We start from the raw sequence: 26,640 nt of genomic DNA on the forward strand, positions 1-26,640 counted from the left end.
AGCAGGCTCACGGGTTTATCCAGACCCTGGAGCGAGTGCCTGGGGGCCCGGGACGGGCCGGCTCTCCTGTGGGTGGCGGGCGGGATGCGGGGGGCTGAGCCGGGTCTGGGGCACAGGCCAAGGAGGAGCAGGAAGAGCGCTCTGAGGGGGCCGTGCCACTGAGAACTGACTGGGGCTCCAGCAACACAGGGATCCCGTGGGCACCCTGCTGGGTGCACACGCTGAGGGCACTGGGGTGACCGTCTGACTGGCTGATTTGGAGAGAATGAGAGGAGAGGCAGTGGGGTCCAGACACACTTTGGGGGATGCCAAGAGTAAAGGCCAGGACCCCTGGCAGGAGCTGTGGGGGTTTGGGGGCTGGAGAGCCAGCTGGGAGGATTCAGTCTGTGTTGGGCCATCAGCGGGTGGGCAGGGCTGTCCATCAGCGGAGAGCCAGCCCTGGGACAGGGGTGGAGCGTTGGGGAATGTGACTGTGGCAGCACTGAAGACCTCTGACCTCTGACCTCACCCCACTGCCCCTCTGCCTCCTGCACTTCCTCCCCTCCCAACCTCCTCCCAGCGCAGCACAAAGCCCAGTGCCTCGAGGGGCGGGTGGCTGGGGGCCCAGAGCTCCAGACTGGAGTTTCTGTGTCTGCCTGACCCTCTTGTCCGAGACTCTCCAGTGGGTGTGGATTGGCCCCTGCTGTCCCCGTCCTCGTGTGCAGCTCAGAGCTGGTCGCCAACGTCCCCTGCTCGTGGGCTCCAGGCTCCTCCCCTGACCTTGGACGCTTGCCGCGGCAGGGAGTGAGGGGCTTCCAGGGAAAGTGTCCCTGGGTAGAGGGGTTGGGAGCGGGTGGGGGGTCCTCACCTTTGGCCTCGCAGTCTTGGAAGGAGGCGGTGCCCTCGCGCTTGGTGAGTAGGCCCCCCCCGCAGGGGAAGCAGCCTGTGCGCCCAGGTTCAGGCTGGTAGGTGCCCACGGGGCAGGCCTGGCAGGGCCTGAAGCCGTCGGTGGAGAAGGACCCTGGAGAGCACTGGCCTGGAAGTCAGAGGTCATGCTTAGGCTGGGGGAGGGGCACTTCGCTCGGGCCCTGCCCTCCGCTCAGCCCTCAGCTGCCCAGGAATGGCTGCAGGCAGCAGGCAGCAGGCAACCAGGCCTGGGGAGGGGGAGGAACGCACGGTGTGGCCTTGGCCAGGCCTGGCATCTCTCCTCCTACCCGCTGGGAGGGCTGCGGGATGAGGAGAAGCGCCCCTGCTGTAGAGCTGGGAAGGGTGGACCCCACGGGTGGAGGTCATTTATTTCAGGGGCCTCAGCCTGGGAGGCAGGCCAGGCTGTGTCTTCACGTGGGACCGGGGGCTGCTAAGCTGCAGGCTGATGCTCCCTTGGAAAAGACCCTGATGCTGGGAAAGATTGAAGGCGGGAGGAGAAGGGGACAACAGAAGATGAGATGGTTGGATGGCATCACCGACTCAATGGACGTGAGTTTAAGTAAATTCTGGGAGTTGGCGATGGACAGAGGCCTGGTGTGCTGCAGTCCATGGGGTTGCAAAGAGTTGGAGACAACTGAGCGACTGAACTGAACTGCACTGAACGGACGCCCCCCGGTCTATCTGCCAGGCTGGGTCTGAGCAGAGGCAGGAGGGTCAGTGAGGTCTCTAGGGCACAGCTGGGACAAAGGGAGGGACGACACATCCCAGCAGAGTCAGGATGTGGAAGGTGTCCTGGCGCTGAGCGAGACGTGTGCTTAGAGCCTCTCAGCCCAGACCCTGGGATTTGCTGCTCCCGCAGGGGCCTCTCCCCTGGCTCAGTCAGTAAAGAATCTGTCTACAATGCAGGAAATCTGGGTTCAATTCCTGAGTTGGGAAGATCCCCTGGAGAAGGAAATGGCAACGCACTCTAGTACTCTCACCTGGAGAATCCCATGGACGGAGGAGCCTGCTGTCCATGGGGTCACAAGTCAGACGCTACTTAGTGACTAAACCACCACCACCACCACCACCAGGGGCCTCTCTGGGGCAGAGACCACACTCCTGGAAGGGGCTGGGCCAGAGGGCAGCCGGCCAGCCTGCAGGGACTCGGGTCTGATCCCTTCTGTCCCCAGAGAAGGCTGGAGGTTAGCGCCGCTGTCAGGGAGACCCTTCCTCCCCCATTCTCTTGGGTAATCCCCACATGGCCTGGGAAGGGGGGCTGATGGGGGAAAGGTGATGAGCCCATTCACAGATGAGTTAAGCGTGGGTAGTAAATGGAAAAGCTCTTTGCAAACCAAACTGGTTGGTAAGTTGAGAAAGGGCTCTCCCAACCACCTACAGGGCAAACTGAAATTCTCTGTGTAGGGCACAGCTCTTGCCTGGTATCTGACCACACCACACGAAACATTTTGGCCCTGAAGGGTGCTTCACGAGGGCTCACGTGTTTGGTGAACCATAAAGCACTATGAGCCTCCGCTACAAGCTGCCCTGTGAGCAAGTGATCAACCATAAAGTCCTTTTCAACCAGCTCAGGGTGGTTTGGAAACGGACCGAGTGCAACTCAGCGCCTGCTCACCAACCGTGCACGCACGCTGCGGGTCTTCAAGGCACTCTGTAAGTGCAACTGCGTTGACATCCCCCCGGGGCTCAGCTTTGGGAACCTCAGTGCAGGCAGGAGGTGCCCTGTCCCCCCGCCCCGCCCTCCTCCGAGGGTGGGCCCCTACTCACCGCCGCACTCGGATACGTTGCGGGCACCAGCCAGGCCGAGCCCGTCGCTGCTGGGGCACGGTGTGCAGCTGAGCTGGCCGACCCTGTCCTGGTAGGTCCCCGGCGGGCACGGCACACACTGGCCGGGCTCCCCACTGAAGTAGGTGCCAGGCCCGCAGGCCACTGTGGGGAGCAAAGCGGAGAGAGACTGCTGGGGGCCGAGGTGCGGAGTGGGGGCCAGCTGGTCCGGCTGTCCATCTCTGGGCACCCTGAGCCCAGGCTCTGGCCTTCCACAGAGGGCACAACTCTCGTCCATGCGGCCCAGACCCTTCCCAGAAGTGGCAGTTTGGGGGCAGGAATCAGGCGGTGGTTGTCAGGGAGGACTCTGGCCTCACGCCTTCTCCCGGCTGCTGCTGCTTAGGGCCCTCCCAGACCCCTCCGCTCAGCCCTCTGGTAAGGAGGCTCCGCACGTTGCCCTCGAGCCCCGACCCCTCGCCCGTGGACCACCTGCCTCCGGGATGCGCCGCAGTCACTTCATCCGCACGAAGCCCCCCTGCCCGCCCCCTCCATCCCTGTGTGGGAGCTGCTACCCGAGGCTGCGGTGGACAGAGCAGAGGGGCTGGGGGAGTGACGGGGCCCCGGGGGGCTGAAGGTACAGAGGGGAGGGACTGAGGAGAGCCCGGGGAAGCGGGCGGCACTGATCGTGTAGCACACTGACAAGGAGACAAGGAAACGGGTTGAGAAGATGAGGAGGAAGGGAGGCGGCCGTCTCCCTGAACAAGACGTTTGGAAACGTGGAAAGAAACCAGGTTAGAAAGAACCGCAAGGTATTGAATCGGAGGTGCTGGTACGAACTCCTGGTCTTATAGAACATATGCATGCTCCCGCGCGCGCACACACACACACACACACACACACACACACGAAAGCATTATGGAGCAAATGCTGTTAGCCGTCCACAACGGGGGACTCTGGACAAGGCAAACGTGGACGTTCTGTGTTCTGTCTGGCAACGTTTCTGCAAGTTTGAAATGGTTTCAGAGTAATTTATTAAAAACGCATGAAGGAGAGCACTGCCAGTCCCCCGCCCCCTCGCTGGGTCGTGGGGCGGCACTCTGCCTCCTGCCCTGTCCGCCCCCCGCTGCCCGAATCCTGCCTTCTCCCCTGGCCTAGTCTATGCCGTCTGCTCTGGGAGTGTGGGTGACTCACGAGCTTCTCAAGCGAGCCGGGACACCTGGAACCCCACCTCCTCCAACCCCTCTCCCCCCAGGCTCCCCCAGATGAGAAAACCACGGCCCCTCTGCCCAGGTGGCCCACGCCCCTGGAGCCGTCCTGGAAGCCTCCTTCTCCCCCGCCTCCCCCTCCAAAGCGTGCTCTCAGTTCCCTTCTCCTGCGTCCGCCTCTCCTGCTGCCCCTGCTTCCAGGCCCCGTCATCTCTCGCCAGGTCTCCCCTCCTCCTCCACTGGCCCCCACCTAGGCCTTCCTGCAGCTGAGGGTGTGCCCACTCGGCGTGGTCCAGGGCATCATCCCACAGCGCCCAGGGCCGCCCCAGGCCGGCCAGGCCCTCTTCTGTCCTGAGGGTGTGTTTGCCTGTTGGCTGCCTGCCTTCTTTCCCACGTAACCGTGGACCCCGCTAGAACAAGGGCTCTTGCTGGGTCCACCTCCTAGCCCCCTGCAGCTGGCTCTAAAACCATCCTCAACTTGATGCGCCAGTTCTGGGGCACTGGTCACCAGAAGCACCGGTCACCAGCCTCTTTCACGAGACCTGGCCTCCCTGTCCTGGGCCCTGCTGTGGCTGGGCGCCCCCCTTGCTCCTTGCAGCATGGCCACCCGCCCCAGGAAGCCCTCAGCCTCACGGGCATCTTTGCCCGGCTCCTCCTCTGCCCTCGGCTCCCACGCGCCTCCTCCGGGAAGCCTCCTCCAGCTACTCACACTGGTCCCACACCCTCCATGCCCCTCGGCGGGGGCCTTGCTGACCTTGCTCTTCCTGCCTGCCCTCCTGAGGACACAGGGACACTGTCCCGGCACCGGGGGTGGGTGCTATCTAATACCAGCCATTGCGTCTAGGTGCTTCTCCTCGGGGGGCCTCCTTGTCCCCCGTCCCCTCCCGATGTGTCTGTCTCCCCCGTGGGCTGTGACCTAGGCTGGATGGACAGAGACAGACCGCAGGTGACGCGGCGGGCAGGGACTCACCGCATTTGCCGTCCTGTAGCGCGTGGCCGGGGCCGCACGTCTCCTGGCCCTCTGGGGCCTTGGCCGGCCGCTGGGCCAGCTCGTACTCGGTGCCCGCGACCTGCACGGAGAAGTGCTGCCGGCTCATGGACTTCCGCAGGGTCTTGATGGTGGCCTGCAGGCTCTGCTCAGCTCGCCTCCGCACGCAGTCAGCCTCACAGGTGTCTGCAGGGACGGGCGAGACCCAGGCTCGCCACCTCCCCTGGGAGAGGCCTCCGCCACAACGCGCCCCCTCCGCCAGATGCTGGGGTGGCCGGGCCTCTGACTGGGGTGCTTTCCCACAGCAGCAGCGCTGGAGAGGGGTGCAGGGGGTCTGAAACGTCTGACAGGCCGGGGACCCAGGCTCCGAGAGGTGTGAGCAATTCGAGGCCCCGAAGCAGATCTGAGAAGTGGGAGGGCTTCTGCCACCGCAATGTGTCTCCCCTCCCCAGGCACAGCGCCCTCATGGGAGCCCCTCCAGCCACGCCAACACCAGTGAGGTTTCCTGTGTCTCCAGCACAGCGTTATAGCCCTCCGACCTGGAAGCTGGGGCCCCTTGTGGCTTGGGTCCCCGTGCCTTGCTAGCCTTGACGCCCCACACTCAGACTGAACTCTGCCTTCTGGCCGCCCTTCTCCGCGCCCTGTCTCCTGAAGGCACCCCGCTCTCTCTGCCTCTGGGCCTCTTCTACTCCCTGAACACCATCCCTGCCACCCCCTTCCACTTGGTGAGCTGTGGTTTCAGGTCCTGGTCTGGATGGCACCGTGTCTGGGGAGGTCCTGGGGCCCCTCTCTTGGGGAGGGCCCTGAGCTCTGCGACCGGTTCGTTCTCATGCGCCCACCGTCCAGCGTCTCCCTTGGTCCTGGGGGTGTGTGCCCCCTCCCTGCCCCCTCCATGACTGGCAGTGCTGCCAGCGTGGGGACCAGGGTCTGTCCCCTGTTTCTGTAGCATCCAGGGCCAGGCACGCACCGTACACACTGCTGACAGACCTCCGCTCCTCTGTCACAGCTCGACACTCATTTACAGCCCGGGGGGAAATGAGAAACAAAGTCCAGCCCACAAGGCTCCTTCTGGAACCTGGGACAGACTGGTGCCAGGTTTGCGGTCCTGGGAAAGGCCTGCCCGGCCCAGGTGGGGACAGAGGGAGGGGAGAGGCAGCGTGGCCCTCCCCGCAGCCCCAGGTCTGCTCCTGCGGTGGCCCCAGCCTCCTTCTCCACCCTGGGCTGCGCGGCTGCTTTGAGGCCCCACTGGCTCCGGCCAGCTCCACCGCCTGCCCGGCCAGCCTCCACATCCGGAAGCCATCGTGGCTGGAGTGGAAGCCTGCCTTCGGGCCCACCAGCCCCCCGCCTGCCCTCCCGTCCGCCGTCCTTGCAGAGGCTCTCAGCAACTTGCGAGGGGACCCCCTCACCCACCTGAGGCCTCTTCCGCCTTTGTCTCCAGCTCGAACTCGGCCGTGATGTGGGTCACCTCCTTGGATGGAGACTTCCGGCCACGGCGCCTCTTCTTGGAGGAGTCACACTTGAGGGTCACAAAGGTCATGTGGCAGTTTTCTGGACAAGGAAGGGGCCACGGTGGCAAAGGTGGCAGGGGGCGGAGAGCGGGGCTCCCACCTTGTCTGAGTCCAGGCTCAGATGGGCACACAGGCTGGCGAAGGCCAGGGTCTCAGGACGGGCCCGGGGGGACGGAGCCCTTTACCCGCCCCGTCGAGGCCCTCACACTGCTGCCCTTGGGGCCCCCTGGCCCGGGTTAGGCCTGCCGAGTGCCCAGGTTTGTCAGGTTTCAGGAAACAGAGCTGGTGTGCTTTCTTTTGGCCCTGCTCCCTGGCTTTCCCCGTGGAGGTCCCCTGCCCGGAACGCCTTTCTTGGCCACCCTCATTCAAGAAAGGGCTGCCGAGGCAGCCCCGGGGCTCCTTTCACTTGGACATGAGCCGGCAGAAAGCCTCGCTCTGGGGGGAGCTTGCTGAACCCCGGGGTGAGGCAGACAGAGGGGCCCCGGGGATACTCTTCTGCTGGAATGCTGGCTTTCATCCCCAGGGACACCACCGCAGTCTGTGGGGCACCAGGGGGGGTCCGGGGGCCCCACTGCCCACCACGTGGGCTGACACTGGGGCAGCCCACTCACCCAGCAGCAGCTGCCTCGGGGCCTCCTTGGCTGGCTCCCGGCTTCGGGGCTGGAGGTGGCACTTGGCATCTCGGATCTTGAAGCGCGCCTTCTGCCTGATGAGGGTGGTGGGGGCACCTGGGGAAAGCCCACACCCAGTGGCGGCCTCTCCCAGGGGCAGGGGGGTGTGGGGGCCAGGCACGGCAGATAGAGAGGGCCTGAGGGGGAGGGGGCCGGCCAGGGGGACCACGTCCCCTGGGACCTGGAGGTGGGGACATATGCGGCCTGACATCTCTCCCTGAGAAACTGCGAGTGTGGATGGTGGGGCCGAGCTCAAGCCAAGGGTCAGCCAGTCAGAGGTCTGCGGAGGAAGAAAGGCAAGCCTCCCGCCTTCTCCCTTGTCACCAGAGCGAATTTACGTGGCTCGTGCTTTCGGGAAAAGGGGCCGAACACGTGGGAGAGGGGAGCACGGGAGGGAGGGACTGGAAGCAACACAGATGCACAGAGCCACTGACTCCTTCCGAGAGCAACTCACAGCGCCCACTGTAAAGACTCCTGAAGTCACAGCAGCTCAGCGTTACCCGGCGTATGCACCAGACATGTCACTAAGTCCAGCATCCCGAACAGGAAGAGCTGCCAAAGCACCACCTCCGGCTGCGGGGAGCTAGCTGCACCCCGGAGGCCAAGAGCGTGCGTGTTTCTGGTACTCCTGGGGCGGGGTCTCCCAGCGGAGCCCCGACTCCAGGAACTTTTACAACCTCATGGTCACAGCACATGTGACTCACTTCCCTGAAACAGAATCTGAGATCCACAGGCTCACAGCACTCACTTTAGGGTCACAGAATGACTCTGGATCCATGGCCCAGAGCCTCAGAGGTGGACAGGCTCTTCTGTGGTGCACGGGCCCTGGGCTGGACCTCGGCCTGCAGCCTGGCCGCCTCTGGGTCCTGGCCCTGCTCCGAGCTCCCGAGCACCCTGAGCAAACGGGGCAGGCACCAGGTCAGGAGACCTTCCCGGGCCATGCCCCTCCGCTCCCCCGGGTGGTGCTGGACACAGTTAAGGGGTCACGTGGGTGAGCTGCAGCCTGGACAGGCTGTGGACTCTACCTGAGCAGCTGGGCCCGGCGCTGGAGCTAGTGCCGTTGCGTTTCTGGAACGCCTTGCCCTGGAGGCTGGGGACACCGCAGCTCAGGCTGTAGCTGTTGTCTGAGTCTGTGGAGAGGCCAGTGGTGAAGTGGGCCTGGGTGCCCTCTCTCCCAGCACCCCGGATCCTAGGGGCCTCAGGGTGGGGGTCACTGAATACAAGGACGGTCGGGACTGACCCTTACATCCATTCATTCCTGCTACATGACCACAGGCTAAGTGTCTGGGCAGGAACGAGTCCACTGTGCTTTTGAGGAGGACGCCGTGGCCCCCAGAGAGCCAGACAGCTGCCCAGGACCACTCAGTGACCAGGGCAGGGGGTCCTCTGTCGGGGTCCTTTCCCAGAGAGCAGCAGGGAGCGGAGGCTGGATCCTGGGGGACGCAGGCCTGCCCCCCTCCCCGCCAGCCCCTCCCCGGGACAGCCGTGGTTACCTGGCAGGAAGAGGGTGTGGCCGGGGCAGGAAAGGGAGCAGCTCTCTGCACCGCCCACCTTGCCGCAGGACAGCTGGGCCGGCGGTGAGGCCTTGGCCCGGGAGAGGCACCGGCCTGTCTCTGGGAAGAAGGAGGACACACAGGAAGGCTTGAGGGGCCGGGGGAGGCCTTTGGGAGCCGGCAGGCCCCTGAGCATGAGCCAAGAGGAACCCCCACCGCCCGTCGGTGCCCTGGCCAGACCGTCTTGGTGGGAGGTGACTGGGAGATGGCAGAGTCCACATCCGTTTGGACGCAGAGGGCCGCTGGGCCCGGGGAGAGGCTCGCTCCCCCGACACCAGTCCACGCTATCTGTGAGAAGGGTCACACTCCATGCCCAGACCAGCAGGGGTTCCTGTCCATCTGGGGAAAGGAATGGCTGAAAATGGACATGGGCTTCTTGGTAGTGACCAACCTTGAAGCATGGGAGGGCCACTGGGAACTCCTCTCTGGGGCAGACCCCAGACACATCCACTAGGTGTTTGAAGATGTCCTGAACTGAGCTCTTCAGAGTTTCTCACGTGTTTATCTTTTGAGGATTAAACATTTCCCCCAGACCCCTAGGAAAAAGACTGACAGTTCTATAGGCAAGGTAGTCATGAGAACTGGTCTCACAGGATCTTCTAGAATTGATCAGTGACACCTGCCTCTGGGAGTGTCACCCTCTGAGTCCGTCATCAGTGGTGGAGTCGCCCCAAGAATGGGTGGACACAGGAGACTTAGCTGTATTAAGACACTGCAGTGGGGGAATTGCCAGTTTGGATGACCTTCAACATGTGCCTAAACATTTTCAAAAGGAGTCTTCGAAGGTAAATCATCTAGAAATGAAAACAAACTCACGGCTCTCCAGATAAAACATCCAGCCCCCAAATAAACACAAGACCAGAAGTCCTCTGTTCCCAAAGAACCAAGAGATTATGAACAAAAACACCTGCAGATAATCCAAACTGAAAGGGCTGCTGGATGAGCCAGTGTTCTCTCTGATTAAGAAACGAGGACGACCATCCATCCCCAGCCTTCCAAGGCAGACATCAGCCCTCAGCAGTTCCCTGTACTTGCTCCGACGTCCTAGAGGGGGGTCGTCAACGACTGCAGATGAACCACACGGCTTTCCTGTGCGCAGGGGCCACCGCCCCTACCCTGCACATGCCCGCACATCCTTGTGGGGACACAGAGGATGCAGAGCACTGCCGGATCTTTTCCAGGGCCATTTCTTGGGGGTTTGTTTGCAGTGAGCAACCTCCAGTAGTGAGGTCTCATCTCCCTCCAAACAAGAGCAGCCTGGCTTCCGTTCACTGTAATAGTCAGTGGTGAGTTCCCCAAGCTGGGTGTCTTTCAGCTAGGATGCAAGCTCCCTGTGTGCATAGCATCCTCTGGGTGGATGAGACCTAGGGGTCTGTTTGCTGAGCTGTGAGCTCAGAGACCCTCGGACTCTGATCCGGGGGTCTCGTGTCTCCTATGGGTGCCACAGAACAGGGCCAGGCTAGCTTGCTCAGCTCGCATGCAGGGGAGATCTGAGTCCACCAGGCCTACCATCCATCTTAACTGTCTCAGAACATGGAAACCCTCAGAAAAAAGTTTAAAGTTGCTTCCCAGGTGGTGCTAGGGGTAAAGAACCTGCCTGCCAATGAAGCAGACACAAGAGATGCGGGTTCAATCCCTGGGTTGGGAAAATCTCCTGGAGAAGGGCATGGCAACCCACTTTAGTATTCTTGCCTGGAGAATCCCATGGACTGAGGAGCCTGGTGGGCTACAATCCATGGGGTCGCAGAGTCGGACACGACTGAAGCGGCTTAGCACACAAACAACAAGAGGGAAGGCAAACTCAGCTCAGTTCAGTCGCTCAGTTATGTCCCACTCTTTGCGACCCCATGGACTGTAGCACACCAGGCCTCCCTGTCCATCACCAACTCCCGGAGTTTATTCAAACTCATGTCCATTGAGTCAATGATGCCATCCAACCATCTCATCCTGTATTGTCCCCTTTTCCTCCTGCCTTCAACCTTTCCCAGCATCAGGGGCTTTTCAAATGAGTCAATTCTTCGCATGAGGTGGCCAAAGTATTGGAGTTTCAGTTTCAACATCAGTCCTTCCAATGAATATTCAGAACTGATTTCCTTTAGGATGGATTAGTTGGATCTCCTTGCAGTCCAAGGGACTCTCAAGAGTCTTCTCCAACACCACAGTTCAAAAGCATCCATTCTTCAGTACTCAGCTTTCTTTATGGTCCAACTGTCAGACCCATACATGACCACTGGAAAAACCATAGCCTTGACTAGACGGACCTTGGTTGGCAAAGTAATGTCTCTGCTTTTTAATATGCTGTCTATGTTGATCATAACTTTCCTTCCAAGGAGTAAGCGTTTTTGAATTTCATGGGTGCAATCACCATCTGCAGTGATTTTGGAGCCCCCCAAAATAAAGTCTGGCAATAAATTAAAAAGGAGGAAAAATGTACCTTTGCCTTAAAGTAAGAATACCTGATTGTGAGAGAACACGACAGAAGGCAGGGAAGAGGCAGATTTGAAAATCTGGGAGCTGAAGGAGGCTTGAGGGGACATGAACTTGATTTGCTTTGGTTTATTAAAATCACTCAGCAGTGGGCCTTTCTAACCACCATCAGCTCTTTCCTGAGTTCCAGCCTGCACGTGCTCCTTTGGGACCATCATCACATGAGCCTCTTTTCCCTGAGTCAAAGCCCTGACATGTGAGGAGGGACCTATACCTGCCAATGGAACTGGCAGCTAAAAGACACCTGAGGGGTTATTTTTTGAAGTCTCAGAAAATCCTCCTCCCCCTGATTCAGATTGTAGCCGATGGGACCCTTAACGTACCTCTCTTATGTATGATCAAAAAACAGAATCTCTGGGGCAAACTTGCCACAGCATCCACAGAACAACTGGACTAGAGCCCATAAAGAGTCCAGATTACTAGAAACCTTTCTCTCTTTTTTTTTTTTGTATCAACATGCAAAGATTAGGCCAGGCTCTTGGGACAAACTCAACAACACGGGAAGCATCTGTGAGGAAGGCTTGTCCGCCCGCCTCCGAACAATCACAGCCTGGGATAAAGTAGTCGGGACATCTCCGGACCTTGTACTAGAACCGCCTTCAAGTCTGAGGGAACCATATATAGCATGATCCCTCCCGTGACTGGGAAAAGCAGAAAAAGCACTTTTTCTGCTTGTCAGTGAACTCCTTACGGTGTCTGGCTCCTCACACCACCACTGAACAACTCTTGTACCGATTCCTTTTTTTTTTCAGCCACACTGCAAGGCTTTTGGGATCTTAGTTCCTGACCAAGGGTGAAGCTGGGCCACGGCAGTGAAAGAGCTGAGTCCTAACCCTGGACCACTAGGGGGTTCCCTCTCCTAGCCCCTCCTGGAGGAGACACTCACCTTCGTGTGTCTGTACTCCCAAGGATTCATACACAAAACAGATCTTGTGGATGCTCCACATCGGATCCCAACTTAACGTTGTTTTGCTCATTGCACTTATTAATAAAAATTAAGACATCCTAATACTTTGGCCACCTCATGTGAAGAGTTGACTCACTGGAAAAGACTCTGATGCTGGGAGGGATTGGGGGCAGGAGGAGAAGGGGACGACAGAGAATGAGATGGCTGGATGGCATCACCGACTCGATGGACATGAGTTTGAGTGAACTCCGGGAGTTGGTGATGGACAGGGAGGCCTGGCGTGCTGTGATTCATGGGGTCGCAAAGAGTCGGACACGACTGAGCGACTGAACTGAACTGAAGATTCATATCCAGTCAATCCTAAAGGAAACCAACCCTGAATATTCATTGGAAGGACTGGTGTTGAAGCTGAAACTCCAATACTCTGGCCACCTGATGCGAATAACTGACTCACTGGAAAAGACTGATGCTGGGAAAGATTGAAGGCAGGAGGAGAAGGGGACGACAGAGAATGAGATGGTGGGATGGCATCACTGACTCGATGGACTTGAGTGTGAGTAAACTCTGGGAGTTGGTGATGGACAGGGAGGCCTGGCGTGCTGCAGTCCATGGGGTCCAAAGGAGTCGGACACGACTGAGTGACTGAACTGAACTGAACTGAACTGAACGTACACCTCTGATTATGGGCAGGAAACCTCTCTGTTTTCAGAGCATCCTAAGGTGGCATGCTTCCACTTGTGTGCACCTTTGTCTTTTCTGTTTAGCAACTTAACACGCTAGAGAAGCCACAGGTTCAGGTTTAGAGCCAGTCGGAACTCCTCCAGGCTGGAGGATTTGTGCATGTCCAGTTCAGTTCAGTTCAATTCAGTCGCTCAGTTGTGTCCAACTCTTTTCGACCGCATGGACTGTAGCACGCCGGGCCTCCTTGTCCATCACCAACTCCCAGAGTTTACTCAAACCCACGTCCATCAAGTTGGTGATGCCATCCAACCATCTCATCCTCTGTCGTCCCCTTCTCTTCCTGCCTTCAATAGACGTTAGAGGAAATATTTTTCGGATCGTCATGTGATGCTGCTGCTCAGGCCAAAGTCCTCGGGCAAGGACCAAGGGGATCACGGGTTCCACCACACACTGTGTCTGGCCTCCTCCTCTGTCACGGAGCAGGGCGAGCAGTCACCTTGTAAGACCCATAAGGGATGACACCCATTGGAGCCCGGTGACCCCTGGGACCACCAGAGCAGCTCCCGCAGGTGTCTGCTAACTTTGCCCTAAGACCGCTCTTCCTTCCTTGTAGGGACAAACCGGTGGTGGCAATGAGACAGTGTGTGCAAGAGGCTCTTTCAGGGTGGGAGAGGACACGGCCAGGTCATGCTGTGGCCATGGCCGTCAGAACCCTGGGGGAAGTGTAAAGACGGGACCCGGACTGGAAGCAGGCCCCTGAGCGCCTGCAGATGCACTTCATGGCTACAGGCACGCGCGAGTAATAGTATATTAACTTCCTGGACGAGCGGAAGTAGGCTCTTGGTGAGAGAAAAATCACAGCACTGAAATATTATCAAAATATGACCCCCAAATTCCTCATTTGGGGCATTTAAACTAATGTACTTAGGAACATATAGACGCGTTTCACTGGGAAAGTTATTCACGAATTACTCATAAACTTCATGGTCTTTATTACCCCTAATTTTCTCGAAAAATAAAAACGACGTTTTTCAGAACTTACTGTAAAGCAACCATTTAGAGGTCTGAGGTTTTTCAGAGAACCTCCAAAAGCAGTTCGCAGAAACTGGTTGTCACCCAAGATTCTCAGAACCGGCCAATGATACACAGGGCGGAGGCTTGCGCCTAAGACCGCTGGGATGAGCCCTCCTAGATGTGTGCAGCCGCCGACGCACACGCGCGCTTTTGCACTCCTTGGCTCCTCATTCCTTCGGTCACGTTTTCCCTCATTATGCATCTAAGGGTGTGCAGTTCTGACTTCCCCTGTCATGTTTCCCTTACAAATAATAACTCACCTAGACTTAGGCTGTACTAAGTGATAACTACCAGCCTGATTCTTTACATCGGTTCTCCCAAGCTATTGCTGGGGATGCCAATACTGAAAAATGGCATTATGTATGCTGTGCTCAGTCGCTCAGTCATGTCCAACTCTTTGCAACCCCGTGGACTGTAGCCCACCAGGCTCCTCCGTCCATGGGGATTCTCCAGGCAAGAATATTAGAGTGTGCTGCCATGCCCTCCTCCAGGGGATCTTCCCAATCCAGGGATCGAACTCAGGTCTCCTGCATGGCAGGTTGATTCTTTACTGTCTGAGCCACCAGGGAAGTCCAAGAATACTGGAGTAGGTAACCTATCCCTTCTCCAGGGATCTTCCCGACCCAGGAATCGAACCGGGGTCTCCTGCATTGCAGGCGGATTCTTCACCAGCTGAGCTACCAGGGAAGCCACAAAGTACACCACACAAACCTAAGTATGATCCTCTTTGTAGACAATACATAAAAAGAAGTAAAATGCCCCTGGACCGGGAGAGGTCAATTCGGCTGTCTCACAGTGTATCTTGACTATCTGTCACACCACCACCCACAGACAGCATACCTACAGCTTCATGAGGTTGACCCCATGTCTCACACAGAAGTCTGACTCATGGTGCCACCCCAGGCCCTCAGCTAACTGCCCTGTGGGGCTCTGGACTGTAACAATGAATGATTCCCCAGGACCCTTAGCGAATGATGCCTCCTCGCACAGCCTCTGAGGGTAGAAGACCTTCCAAGGGACATAATGATATAGCCTGGTGAAGCAGACCACGGAGGCTCTGGGTCCCATCCCTCAGGACTGGACAGCTCCTGTGGTCATCACAAGTGTGCCCCTCACTTTGGGAGATACCTCGAATAGCCCAGCCTGGGGCATACCGGGGGATGGGCGGAGTAGCACAGAGCAGTCTGACTGCCTCCTGCAAGTAGTTATGGTAACAATAGCTCTGGAATCTTCTGGGCAACCAGGGGAGCCTGTGCCGTCATTCTGAAGCTGGATTCACAGCAGAGGTGAGGTGCAACAGTCAACATGGAGGCCCCAGGAGAGGGCACCCTGTGCGCCGTGGATGCGGGAGCTGGTGGGACTGGCTTTCCTGGGCCACACTGGGAACTCCTGGATCAGTTCTGGAGGATCTTCCAGGACCTTCTAGTAATGCCTGCAGTCACACCATCTGTCTCCTCACTCCAGGTCTACTGGACAAACCCTGATGGCCCCTCCTGTGGCTCTGACTGAGAGATGACCAAAACGGAGACTGAGAATTAAAAAGAAAAAAAGAAATGTCCTCATATCTCTAGAGAAAGCCTGTACCTGACAGCTCTGGTCACCGGTAAATACCAGCCCTCACACGACCCTTGTTATCAGTGGACACGCCTCGGAAAGCCTATCATTGATGACAACCAAAGTCAGCCAACTCTTGGCCAGTTCACTGAGTGGTCAGGCTTCTAAGGCTAGTGTCACCAGGCACCCCTCCCCAGACCCCACAAAGGCATGCTCCTCAGACTGACACCCCCTAATCCTGCCTCTAATCAACACAACCCTGTGAAAGCTCTTCCCCTCGACGCTAGACAAAACCGGAGGGTTTGCTTTGCTCAGCAAGACCCTGTCTGGACAGCAGGGCAATTCCTCCTTAAGTGAGCAATAAATTCAGCTGTTTAGCTTCAGGTTATCAGTGTGGCATCCATTCTTTGACACTGTCAGGCATCCACTCAACGTGTACTGAGTGCCCACAACTGCCAGGTTCTGCTCCAGATGCTGGGAAGGCAGCAGCGAACAAGACAAGCAAACGCAGCTGCCCGCGCGAGCAGAGCGCGTTCAGTGAGGACTGACCAACAGCACCCAGCAGGCACTGTGATGGACACAGAGTACCTGGTTGGTGTGAAGTGCGGCAGAGAAAAAAAGCAAGGGCAGTGCTGGGAGGGGGCACAGAGGTGGGGCTGGCTGCTGCTCTGCTCTGGGTTGTGGTCAGGAAGTCCCCCCCGCCCTGCCCGCTCAGCAGACGCTTGCAAGGAGTAAAGAGTCCTCCAGGCCGAGAGAAGAGCCGGTACACGGGCGAACCGTGCCTTCGAGGTCAGGGAGGCCAGCGTGGGCGGTGGGGGGGACGGTGAGGGTGGAGAGTGAGTTGGGGGTGGGGGGGGTGGCAGCCTCTGGGCCGCTCTAGGAAGCCTGACTTTGCTTCTGCGTGAAGAGGACTCACTGGAGGGTTCTGAGCTGAGAGGGACGAACGCTGCCTTAGATTTGAAAGATTTAACTTGGGACTTCCCTGGAGGTCTGGTGCACTGGGAGACTCCCGGTTCCCAGTGCAGGGGAGGGGCTGGTCAGGGAACTGGATCCCACATATGCCACAACCAGGAGTCTGTGTGCCACGGTGAAGAATGAAGATCCCACACGCGGCAACTAATGCCCGGCACAGCCAGATAAGCACAGGACTTACTGATGAGAGATACAACCATAGGCTTAACTCTGGTGGCCCAGAGGATGCGAGAGCATGGCGGGCCAAGGCCCTGAAAGCTGCGTCGGGGACATAACCCCAGCACCCAGGACAGGCCCCGCACACAGCAGGTAGTCAGCATGTTTTTATGGACCCTGTGAGGCGGGGGCCTGCCCTGCACTCAGCCTGGAGGGGCCTGGGCCCCAGAGCCCACCAGCAGAGGGTGCACGAAGTCCCTGCTCTCCAGGAGGCCCTCCTCGCCAGACAGCGCAGGGCCAGCGGCCCTGAGCAAGTAGCCGGCTTGCAAAGACCGTGGTGCTCCCCAGTCCAGGCTCCAGTGCTGCTGCCCCCTGGATAACCCCGTCCCCACCACCGGCTTCTTTGGCAGGACAAGGCGGGGGGTGCAACTGAGGCCTCCACACTGCGCTCCGCCTGCGGGCCAACTCAGCTCCTCCGGCGTCAGCACACGCTGACCCCCGGGTCTCCGTTTCTGTGTCCTGGGCTGACACCCACGTGCTCTCCCCCGCGCACCCCTCTCCTTCCTCTAGCCTCCGTCCCATCAGCCGCCCGCGAGCAGCAGAGCACCCCCACCCCCAGGCACTCACCCACGCAGTCCTTGCGGTTCCAGTGCAGGCGCCTCCCCGGGGGGCAGACGCACTCATAGCCGCCCTTGGTGTTGGCACAGCCCTGGTCGCAGCTGCCGTTGTCCATGCTGCACTCGTCCACATCTGGAAGCACAGGCAGGCGTAAGGGCAGGAGGGGGCTGGACGGGCACCCTCGGGGCTGGCAGGGCAGGACCCACCAGGGCGGGAGGGCCGAGAATCCCCTGACCCTCACCCAATGCTCTCACTGGATGCAGACAGGCGGCTGACACACGTGAGCTCACACATGTGCGTGCACACACAGACACACAGGGCACATGACACACAAGTGAGCTCGCACACACACACACACACACACACACAGGGCATGTGACACACAAGTGAGCTCACACACGTGCACGCACACACACACACACACACAGGGGTCACAGACACCAACACACATCCTCCCCTAGGAACCTCAGTGGTTTGCCAAACTTGGGCAGCTGAGCCCAGACTCGGGGGGCAGGGCAGAGAGGTGGCACAAAACAGAGCCGCAGGCAGGTTTGGAGGGGCCAGGAACGCCCAGCACTGGCCCCGGGGTCCTGAGGCCTCATCCCAGTGCAGGACTTTGGACACGCCCTTCCCAGCCCGTTCCCCCTCCCGCGCAGGGCCCTGGGAAGTCTCCCCGAGGCCCTGCCTTCTTTTGGGCTGAAGCCCTGTGTGTGGAAGTTGGTGCCAGGCTTTTGGGAGTCCCTCCAGAAAACTCTGCAGCTCCCTGCAGCAGCAGCTGTGCCTGAGCCCACCCGACTGCCACAGCTGCCCGCCGCGGGGAAGTGCGGCTACCCCAGGTCACAGGACAGGAGGAGACACAGGACGCGGGGCTGTGCTGGAGTCCCCCACCTTTGCCCCCCTAAGCCCGTAGGTCTGGAACCCTCCCTCTCTCCGGAACCCTCCCTCTCTCCACCTCCCTCCCCAGCCTGCTCGAGCCCCTGGGGCTCTCACTCCTGCGTCCGTCTGGAGCCGTGTCCCCACTGGTGCTCTGGCTTCCACTCTCCTAAACACAGGGCGGTGGGAGGGCTCTCCTTACGTGAACTTGAACTTACAGGTCACATCCCTGCTTTGACCCTCCAATGGCCTCTCCTCGTGCTGAGAATAAAGCCACAAGGCCCCTGGAGGCTCATGAAGCCCTGGTCCTCTGCCTGCACCACGCACTAACCCTTCCCTCTTGGGGCTCTGGCCCCAGTGGCTGCCCCTCGGTCTCTCTGTGCTCCCTCTGCCTCAGGGCCTTTGTACATGCCGACCCCGCTGGCCTGTCTCCCCTCATCCTGACTCCAGTATTCCTCCTTTGGGGTCCCCCATTGACCTGCCCCTCTCTGCTGTCAGCCTCTCCACTGGAGTGAACTGTCTGCAGTCCTCTGTCCTGCTGTCCTGCCTTCCTGAGTGGGGTTCCCCAGAGGCTGCTGTTTCCAGGCCAGTGCCCACAGCCTGGCTGAGGCCTGGCACCCAGCCTCCCACCCTCCCGTCTCGCCCTTGGCTGAGCCCCTCTGCCCACCAGGCCCTCCCAGGCCCGTCAAGAGTCCAGGTCGGGGTCGGGGTGCGGGGTGCAGTGTGGGGGGCCATGCGGCCGGGCGCGTGCCTCGGGGGAGAGGTGGCCCTGGCGGGCGAGCTGCAGACCTCCGCAGTGGGTGGTCCCGTAGAGCGTGTAGCCGCGGTGGCACAGGCACTGGAAGCTACCCGGGGAGTTGATGCAGGTGTGGTCGCAGGTCTGCTCGAAGGAGCACTCGTCAACGTCTGTGGGGCCACAGGGAGAAAGGTCCGGGGCAGTGTCAGGGCACGGCGGATGGCATGGCCTTGCCACTCAGAGGGACATCTGTGCCCAGAGATCCCGGGGCTCCGGGCTCAGTGCAAACCTCAGCCCTCTCGTCGCTGCCCGATTTTCCATTTTGTCCCCACGAACCTCACGGTCCTGGGTTAGAAGCCACCTACTCTCTTTTCTGGAGGTGGGCAGGGTAGGAAAATTCTGAGTAGCGGGGATTATTCTGAATCCTTGCCACTCTATTAGCTCACACGCCGGTGTGATTAGGGTAGGTATTTAATCCACACCGGCAGGAAACTGACAGGTCTGCCCGAGGAAGAAGCTGAACTGTCACCCCAAGGTGTGTCTAGAGAAACTGGGGAAAAGAGCACAGATAGAAAGGAAGCGCTGGTGGGGAAGACACCACCTGTGAAGAGTAACAGAGTAGCCTTGATAGGAGGTGAGATTTGATTCTGACCCCCTGGCAGCCCGGGTGAAAAGGGAAAGAGGGAGGGTCAGTTCCTGGAAGGGAGGACATGAACCTCGTGTTCACAGGAGGCAAGTCTGTCCTGGCCACAGTTCTGAGGGAGACGGCCCCCATGGGACAGGTGACGGGGGCCAGAGGGCAAGGCAGACGCTGACCTGCCCCTCCTCTGAATATGCTGTTCATGCGACCACAGATGTGCTCATGACACACATGAGTTTGTGATAACACTAGCACAGGAACCAATCACTGTGGGCACTCAAGGGAAGATGGGGTTCCTCCCGGGGTGGGGGACCTGGGAAGGCACCCTGGTGTCTGTGTGGGAAGGGCACTCCGGGCAAAGGTGGGGGACCTGGGGAGGCCCCTGGTGCCTGTGTGGGAAGGGGACTCCAGGCAAAGGCTGGGGTGGGGTGGCAGCACCTGATCCCCAGGGATTGGGTGGGGCTCAGGGGGGCTGGGGTGCCCTTCCCAAGGGCCCTGCGTGCCAAGCAGAGAATCCTAGACCCCTCCCCGCTGGAGCTGGGGACCCAGGGGTTGTGCTGGAGCATGTCCCGGGGCCAGAGCCCAGGCCGTGGAGAGGTGGCTCAGGACGAGGGTGGAGGAGACTCAGCTGGAGCCCCGAGTGGCTCTGCCGTGGCTTCCTCCACGCCCGCTGCAGCCCCTCTCACAGGGCAGCGGGGATGCAATCGAGGCCGCTCCCTCAGCCCTCCTGAGAACACAGCCAGGCATAGAGAAGCAGGGCGCCCGGGAGCCTTGCTCGGGCCTGGACAGATGCTGGGCTCCCGGGGAGCCCTTGTGGTTCGAGAGGAAGTTGGGGCCAGGCTGCCCGGCCAGGGATGTGGAGGTCGAGCCCCGGGAGGGCAGGTGATGGGCTCAGGTCATGTGAGGAGCCCCAGGAGGGGCTGGCCCTAGACCAGCCCTCACCAGCCTCTGCTCTCGCCTCTCGCCTCTCTTGGGGCCCTGGGGAGGTGGGGGCCGCACATCCCGGGCCAGGGCCTCGTCTGAGTGGTGCTAAGAGTGGGAGCCTCAAGTCCACGGCCGATGCCGCCAGGTACACCCTGTGATTGCTGGGACCCCGCAACAGGGCGACAGCTGCCGTCGGAACCTGGCCACCGTCCCATCCCCACTACCACCGGCCCTCCATCTGCACCCTTCCCGGAGCTGTCCCCTTCTCGATGGGTTCCCTGTGGTCCCTCAGGCTCCCCCAGCTCCAGGGCCACTTCCTGGATGGGCTGACCTCCCTGGCTCCTCTGGGAGGAAGACGTCATCCTTCAAGCACTTCACTCCTGTCTCCCCTGCCCATCCTCGGGGCTCTCACCTGGGCTGTGATCCTTGACCTCTGCCCAAATCTCTCCTCCCGTTACCCCAGATTCTAGCAGGTGCCCTGGGGGACCTCAAGGAAGGACTGGTGGGGAGCGCCTGCCATGTGTGACACCTTCCACCAGGTGGCATCGTCTTGCCTCTGAAGCCACTGAAAGTGACCTGGGTGCTCGGGGACTGGGGTCAGGGGGAGGCGCTGAGCTCTGCTACCTACTCGCTGGATTGCCTGCACATGGGCTGACCCCTCTCCGAGCCTCAGCCACCATCCCTAACAGGGAGGGCTTGGACTGGAGGCTTCTGATGGCTTCTGAGGGTCCCTAGGGTCACAAAAGAGCCCTCGCTCAGGGCAGAAAAATTATGACTAGCCCCCCAGGCCCAGCCCAGACGGTGGACAAGCCCCAGCCCAGGCTGCTTCCCCTCCTGGGGGCTGGGGTGGCCTGAGAGGGGAGGGGAACCCCATGGGGACGAGAGCGGCTCACCTTGGCACGTCCGCTCATCGGTCAGTAGCTTGTAGCCCTTCCGGCAGCCGCACTCGAAGCTGCCCACGGTGTTCCGGCAGAAGTGGTCGCAGCCTCCGTTATTGACCAGGCACTCGTTGATGTCTGCAGAGCCGGGCGGGGGGTAGGGGAGGCGAGGATAGTGGGCTAGGGCCCCTGGGGGCAGGCAGGACCGAGGCCCGGAGCTGCCCTTCTCTAACTGGCCCGCTGCCCACGCGGAGGGCTGCTTCGGGACCCCAGCTGGATCCAGGAAGGGGGCCTGGCTCACAGCCGTGGGGGTGGGCGGAGGGGAGACCCCTCCCCCCGGGGACTTGGTGAGCCTGGCATGTGTATGCAGGAGGGTGCGGGGAATTCGTGTCTGCTGTGCCCAGCCAGACAGCAGGGACGATGACGCCCCCCATGCCCCTCCATTCCCGGAGGTAGGCGGGCCTGGAGCAGGCGGCTGCCGCTTGAGAGCCGCGACTCCAGCCGAGCTGCCGGACCCCTGGTCCTCAGCTCCCCGTCTGTGAGAACAAGGGTCAGAAGCACCCCTACTTGGAAGGACAGCACGAGGATGAAATGAAATCGCATCCCCAAGGTGCTGGTCGACCAGCTCTTTAAAAAGTAGGTTTACTGCTCCGGCTTTACAGACAGGGAGACAGAGGCTGGGGAGCTGACTGGCTCCAGGTGTTGCGGGCATCCGCGGGCTGCTCACTTCCCAGCCTGGTTCCTTGCCCTTCTCCTTCCCCACGTCTGCCCGTGGTTTGAGCTGATTCTTCACTCAGCATTTCACCAGCGGTGGCGGCACCCTGGCGGTCCCCTGGCGTGACCCCTCCCGAGCACCCCTAACCTGAACCCGTGTTTCAGGAACAAAGCTGCCTAAGGAGGGGCCGATGCCCGGGAGGAAGCCTCAGCACCCTCTGGAGGTCGCGGCACCTACCAGGCACTACTTCGCGCTGGCGAGCGGGGCAAGCGCTTTCTGGCAAAAAAAGTCCCTCATGTGACGGTCAAAACAACCTGGGGCTGGAGTCCCCACTTCCCAAGGGGGCGGTCACAGGTCGTGAGCCCAGTCCCAGCTGCCTCCAAAGACAGCCCCCCTCCAGTGTGGCTCGCTGGCCCTGCAGCCTCCAGAGGAAGTGAAAGGGAAGTCGCTTAGTCGTGTCTGACTCTTTGTGACCCCACGGACTGTAGTCTACCAGGCTCCTTCATCCATGGGGTTTTTCAGGCAAGAGTACTGGAGTGGGCTGCCATTTTCTTCTCCAGGAGATCTTCCCGACCCAGGGACTGAACCCGGGTCTCCTGCACTGTAGGCAGATGCTTTACTGTCTGAGCCACCAGGGAAGCCCTATCTAGAGGAAGCAGGCGTCAAGCTCAAAGCAAGGGCCTATCCAGGACAGAGGCTCAGCCTCCGCCGCCCCCTCTCCTGGGGGAGGGGTGATCACAGGATGACCAGGAGGTTCTGCCTAGAAGCCTCTGGCAGGAGACCTGAGGCGCCTCTTGGCTCTGTGACCCCAGGCAGGGAAAGGTACCTCTCTGAGCCTCCGGTTCCCCATCTGCAAACTGGGCTGCTAGCAGACACCTCTCAGCATCATTCACTGTGATCAAATGTGCAGAGAGGACCTGCCTCCTTAGGAATAGCCCTAATCCCACCCTTGTCCCCACCTGGGCCTGTCAGCTGTCATAACAGCCAGCCATGCGGCAGGAGGTGTGTCTGCCTGGGGCCCCGGCTGGTACAGCAGGTTGCTAGGGGGTCACATTGGGGGAGCACTCGTCTCTAGCTCTAGCCCCTGATACAGTGAGAGGGCAATGGGCTTGGACAGCCCCTCGGCCTTCATTCTGACGCGCCTCTGCCCCCCTCCACCTCCTGCCCCTTGAAGACTCCCCTCCTGCTCCCTGTGCGCCACCCAGCCCCGCCAGTGGCCGGAGGCCCCCTGTCTGGCCACAGAGGCTCGTGGCCTCCCCTTGGCCTGGCCTGGCTGCCAGGCCCTCCTCTTCTCTGCACCCCTGGCTCCTGCCTGGGCAGCACCCCCTCCCCGGTACAATCTCTCCAGTTCGCTGTTCTCTTGTCTGGGGACCTGCCCTCGGGGAGGAGAGATGGCAGATCGGGCTTCCACATGGGTCCCCAGGGCCCATCAGGAGGCAGAAGCGGTGCCCAGGACGAGGCACTGGACGAACGAATAGATGGATGAGTAAATGACTCGGGGGTGGGGTCCTGGCCACCGGGTGGGACGTTCACCGCCTCCCCTGCTGTTTGAGCATCAGCGTATGTGGGGGAAGGGGAGGGGCGAGCTGCAGGAACACGCAGTTGGACGACTGCTCCTGTCCCGCTCTGCCCATCCCACCCAGGGGGCACAGCCGGGCACCCCCGGGGCCATGTGGGTGAGGGCGTGGTGTGGGAGCAGAGGGAAGGTCTGGGGAGCAGGCTGGCTCACTGTGAGGCAGTCTGGTGGGCGTGCAGGGGCAGCTGCTGGGCGGGGCCTGTGGGCAGAAGGCAGGTGAAGGTGGGCAGCAGACAGGTAATAGGGGGCGGTTCTCCTGGACTGTTCCGGCAGGTGCTAGGAGGAGGGGCTGGTGTCCCTGAGGGATCCAGGCTCCAGCTCAGGGAGTGGAGGCCCCAGACCTCCCTCCTCTCAGAACGGCCAGGGAGCAAGGTGCCCACTTCCCAGGATCAGGCAGGGCAGCACCTAACAGAGCATCTTGAGGCTGGAGCCCTGCCTTGCCCACTCTTCAGACCATCAGGGGTCGGGGGCAGTCCTGCAGAGCCCCCATGGCCTGATCTTTCAGGCAAAGTGCCTTCACTTTCCACGCCTGCCTCCCCGTGCCCCTGTGACCCCCAGTCATCAGGGTTTTCAGTTCTGAATCTTCCGAGACCTCCAGCCGTTGGTCTTGCTTAACAACAACCATTTTTTGGCTTCCAGAAAACACTGAACCTTTGGTATCTTCCTCTGGGCCACTGCCAACACCAGGGTGTGCACGATGACCGAGGAGCCAGAACCCGCCCCCAACCGCAGCTGGCCTGTCCCTGCTGAGTCCCTGCACCCTGCCCTGCACCCCCTCCAGCCAGGTCCTGGGAAACTCAGGCTGTAAGCCCAAGGCTCTGAGACACCAAACCCTGGGGTCTCGAGGTCAACACCTGGCTTCTAGGGTTCCCTGATTTGAAGATGTTACGATATTTGTGTTATGCAGTACTGGACCAATCTAAGGACAAACCTTAGATTCTGACATGCACGACAATATCCAGACTGCCCTTCTCCACCTCCACTGATCCCTGGCCCAATCCACTGTCACCTCCAGCCTGGGTGCTGCCTGTTCCAGACCTTGCCCCGGAGCCCCCATCCCCAAGGCAGCAGGGAGCGTCTCAGAACAAAAGCCCGGCCCGCGTTGCTCCTGCCCAGTAGCATCTCAGGATGAAGGGCCAAACCCTTCCCCCAGATCTGGGCGCACTGGCTGCTTTGGGTCTTGGAACCCCTGGCCTCTGCACAGCAGTTATGGGGCCATGATTAGAGCCTCCTCCTCAGGCCCCCTCCCTCCCCATCCCCGGTCCAGGCCAGGCCCAGCCTTGCTCTCCTGCCATGTGGGACTTCTCTACCCAGCACCAAGGGGTCTGTGATACATGCTTATCTTGCGATTTTTAAACGTTAAACTGTCTCCTTTACTCAGTAGAAGATCCCTGGGCACAAGGAATCTCTGCTTCATTCACTGGTCTGCCCTGCACCTGCACACAGGAGAAGCCCAGAAAACCTGGGGCCTGAGTGAACAAGAGGCCTTACGATGCCAGGGCAGCGGGAGTGAGGAGGTCTGGCTGAAGGCAGGGGGCAGCCCTGGTTAAAGGGCCCAGCTGTTTTAAGGGGGATCACAGGAAGCACGGTCAGGGGCTCAGACTGGTGGGCCTGGGGCTGTGTGGACAGCGCCCCTCCCCTGTGTGGACGTCCCCTCCCCTGTGTGGACGTCCCCTCCCCTAGCCTCAAGGTGGAGGAGAATGGATGCCCCATGACCCACCGTGGACGGGCAGGGGGCAGCACTCAGCACCCCCTGAGTGCTCCTCTGGGGCCACGTGGCTGCTGAGGCTCCTGTCCAGTCCAGACAGGTCGGCTCCCAGAGGCGAGCTCCTGGCCTGTGTCAAGACTGAGCCTGCCCCATCCTCAGGTCTTGGGTTGGTGCTGGGCACTGCAGGGGTGTGGGGTAGCCCGATTCTACCACCTTCTGTCCAGGCTCCAAGGGCAACTGGCCAGGCCTGCTGTGACGCTGCTGGGCAGTGAGGATGGCTGGGTCTGGACAGTGGACCTGGGCCAGGCCTCCTGGCACCAAGCCCATGTGCAAGGCCTCAGATAGCCTGGCCTGCCCACCCGCCCACTGGGAACACATCTCACTCTAAGTGGGCTGAGCGGGGGCTACAGAAGGGCTTTATTTTCAAATAAATAGGTGCAAGAACTGTTATTTCTGTCAATAATCACTAGGTTCTTCCCGGCAAAGTGGCTGGGGAAGAGAAGTCACACCCCGTCTATTTTTACAGGCTTCAAAAAAGCCCATCTCGGACTCCTCAAAGTCACCCTAAGCCTCTGCTGTCAATGTTTTCACCCACTGGGTTTTGGACGTTCAACTCCCTCTCCCCTTCCACGCTGGCCTCCAGGCCTGCCCACTTCCTGGCGGGGTGAGTCAGAGAAAGCTCACTGTTCTCTGGCTTCCGGCAGCCAGCAGACCAGCCCATTCCTGATCCTCCCAACCAATGTTTCTGATTTTTTTCATCCTTAGTCCTTCAGTTGAGACCCCCACCCCCGACCTTTCCTCCTCCGGGGAGGTGGGTGCACAGTGTCCTTTTTTTGTCTAGTGGCGACAAGAAGACCGTTCTGTCCTGGTCTGAGCCCTGTGGCCCGCCTCCCCTCAGTTCTGCAAGTCTCGCCTGGCTAAGGTGAGTGAGCCAAGGAACCGGCCCGGCTCGGCTCCTGGGAGGCCACAAGGAACCTCTGCCAGCCCAAGAAGCCCCAAGTAAAGGCACCCCGCTTGTTCAACCCGGGGTGCAGCCACGTTATTTGACATCAGAGCCCCACTTAATCCTGTCGATATTCAGTGGAACCAGGGGCCCCTGAGCCCCACTGCGGAGTGCTGGGCCCGACTCTCTCTTCTCGACCTCTCCAACAGAAACGCAGGTGACGGCTGCCCACCCTCACCCCTGCGGCCACACATGCCTGCACGCACAGCACAAGCAGGCAGCCCCCCACCTGCCCTGCCTGCCCGCCCTGGGCCCGGCGAGGGGGCTGGCCCGCACTCACCTTTGCACGTCTTCCCATCCGGCTGCAGCGTGAATCCGACTGGGCAGCTGCAGCGCACGCCGGTGGCCGTGTCCTTGCACGTCCGGTCGCAGCCTCCATTGTTCACCGCACACGTCTCTGAGGAGGGAGACAGGAAGACAGGGTCTCAGTCTCCTGGGACAGAAGCCCCCTGCCTTTCCCCACCCGGGGCGGGGGGAGTTTCCTGACACCAGAGACCTGAGTTCGAATTCTAGCCGTGGGGCCTCTCTGAATCTCAGACTACC

At 60.2% G+C, this 26,640-nt stretch overlaps 1 protein-coding gene across 10 annotated transcripts in view; it reads right to left on the reverse strand.

Moving 5' to 3' along the window:
- SCUBE1 (signal peptide, CUB domain and EGF like domain containing 1) overlaps positions 1-26,640 on the reverse strand; it is a 130,083-nt gene that overhangs the window by 12,703 nt on the left and 90,740 nt on the right. For all 10 annotated transcript variants that reach the window (XM_055394367.2, XM_055394365.2, XM_055394366.2 and 7 more), the window contains 11 exons: positions 26,378-26,494; positions 21,111-21,233; positions 18,707-18,823; positions 17,054-17,176; positions 8,536-8,655; positions 8,068-8,172; positions 6,983-7,099; positions 6,274-6,411; positions 4,846-5,049; positions 2,674-2,835; positions 848-1,015 (listed from right to left, as the gene is read on the reverse strand). In XM_055394367.2, the coding sequence (XP_055250342.2) occupies positions 848-1,015; positions 2,674-2,835; positions 4,846-5,049; positions 6,274-6,411; positions 6,983-7,099; positions 8,068-8,172; positions 8,536-8,655; positions 17,054-17,176; positions 18,707-18,823; positions 21,111-21,233; positions 26,378-26,494 (1,494 nt within the window). The remainder of the gene's footprint in view (positions 1-847; positions 1,016-2,673; positions 2,836-4,845; positions 5,050-6,273; positions 6,412-6,982; positions 7,100-8,067; positions 8,173-8,535; positions 8,656-17,053; positions 17,177-18,706; positions 18,824-21,110; positions 21,234-26,377; positions 26,495-26,640) is intronic.

This window comes from Moschus berezovskii, chromosome 6, assembly GCF_049115385.1.
Source record: "Moschus berezovskii isolate FMDL1 chromosome 6, NW_MosBer_1.0, whole genome shotgun sequence".
In the NCBI taxonomy this organism is placed as follows: domain Eukaryota; kingdom Metazoa; phylum Chordata; class Mammalia; order Artiodactyla; family Moschidae; genus Moschus; species Moschus berezovskii.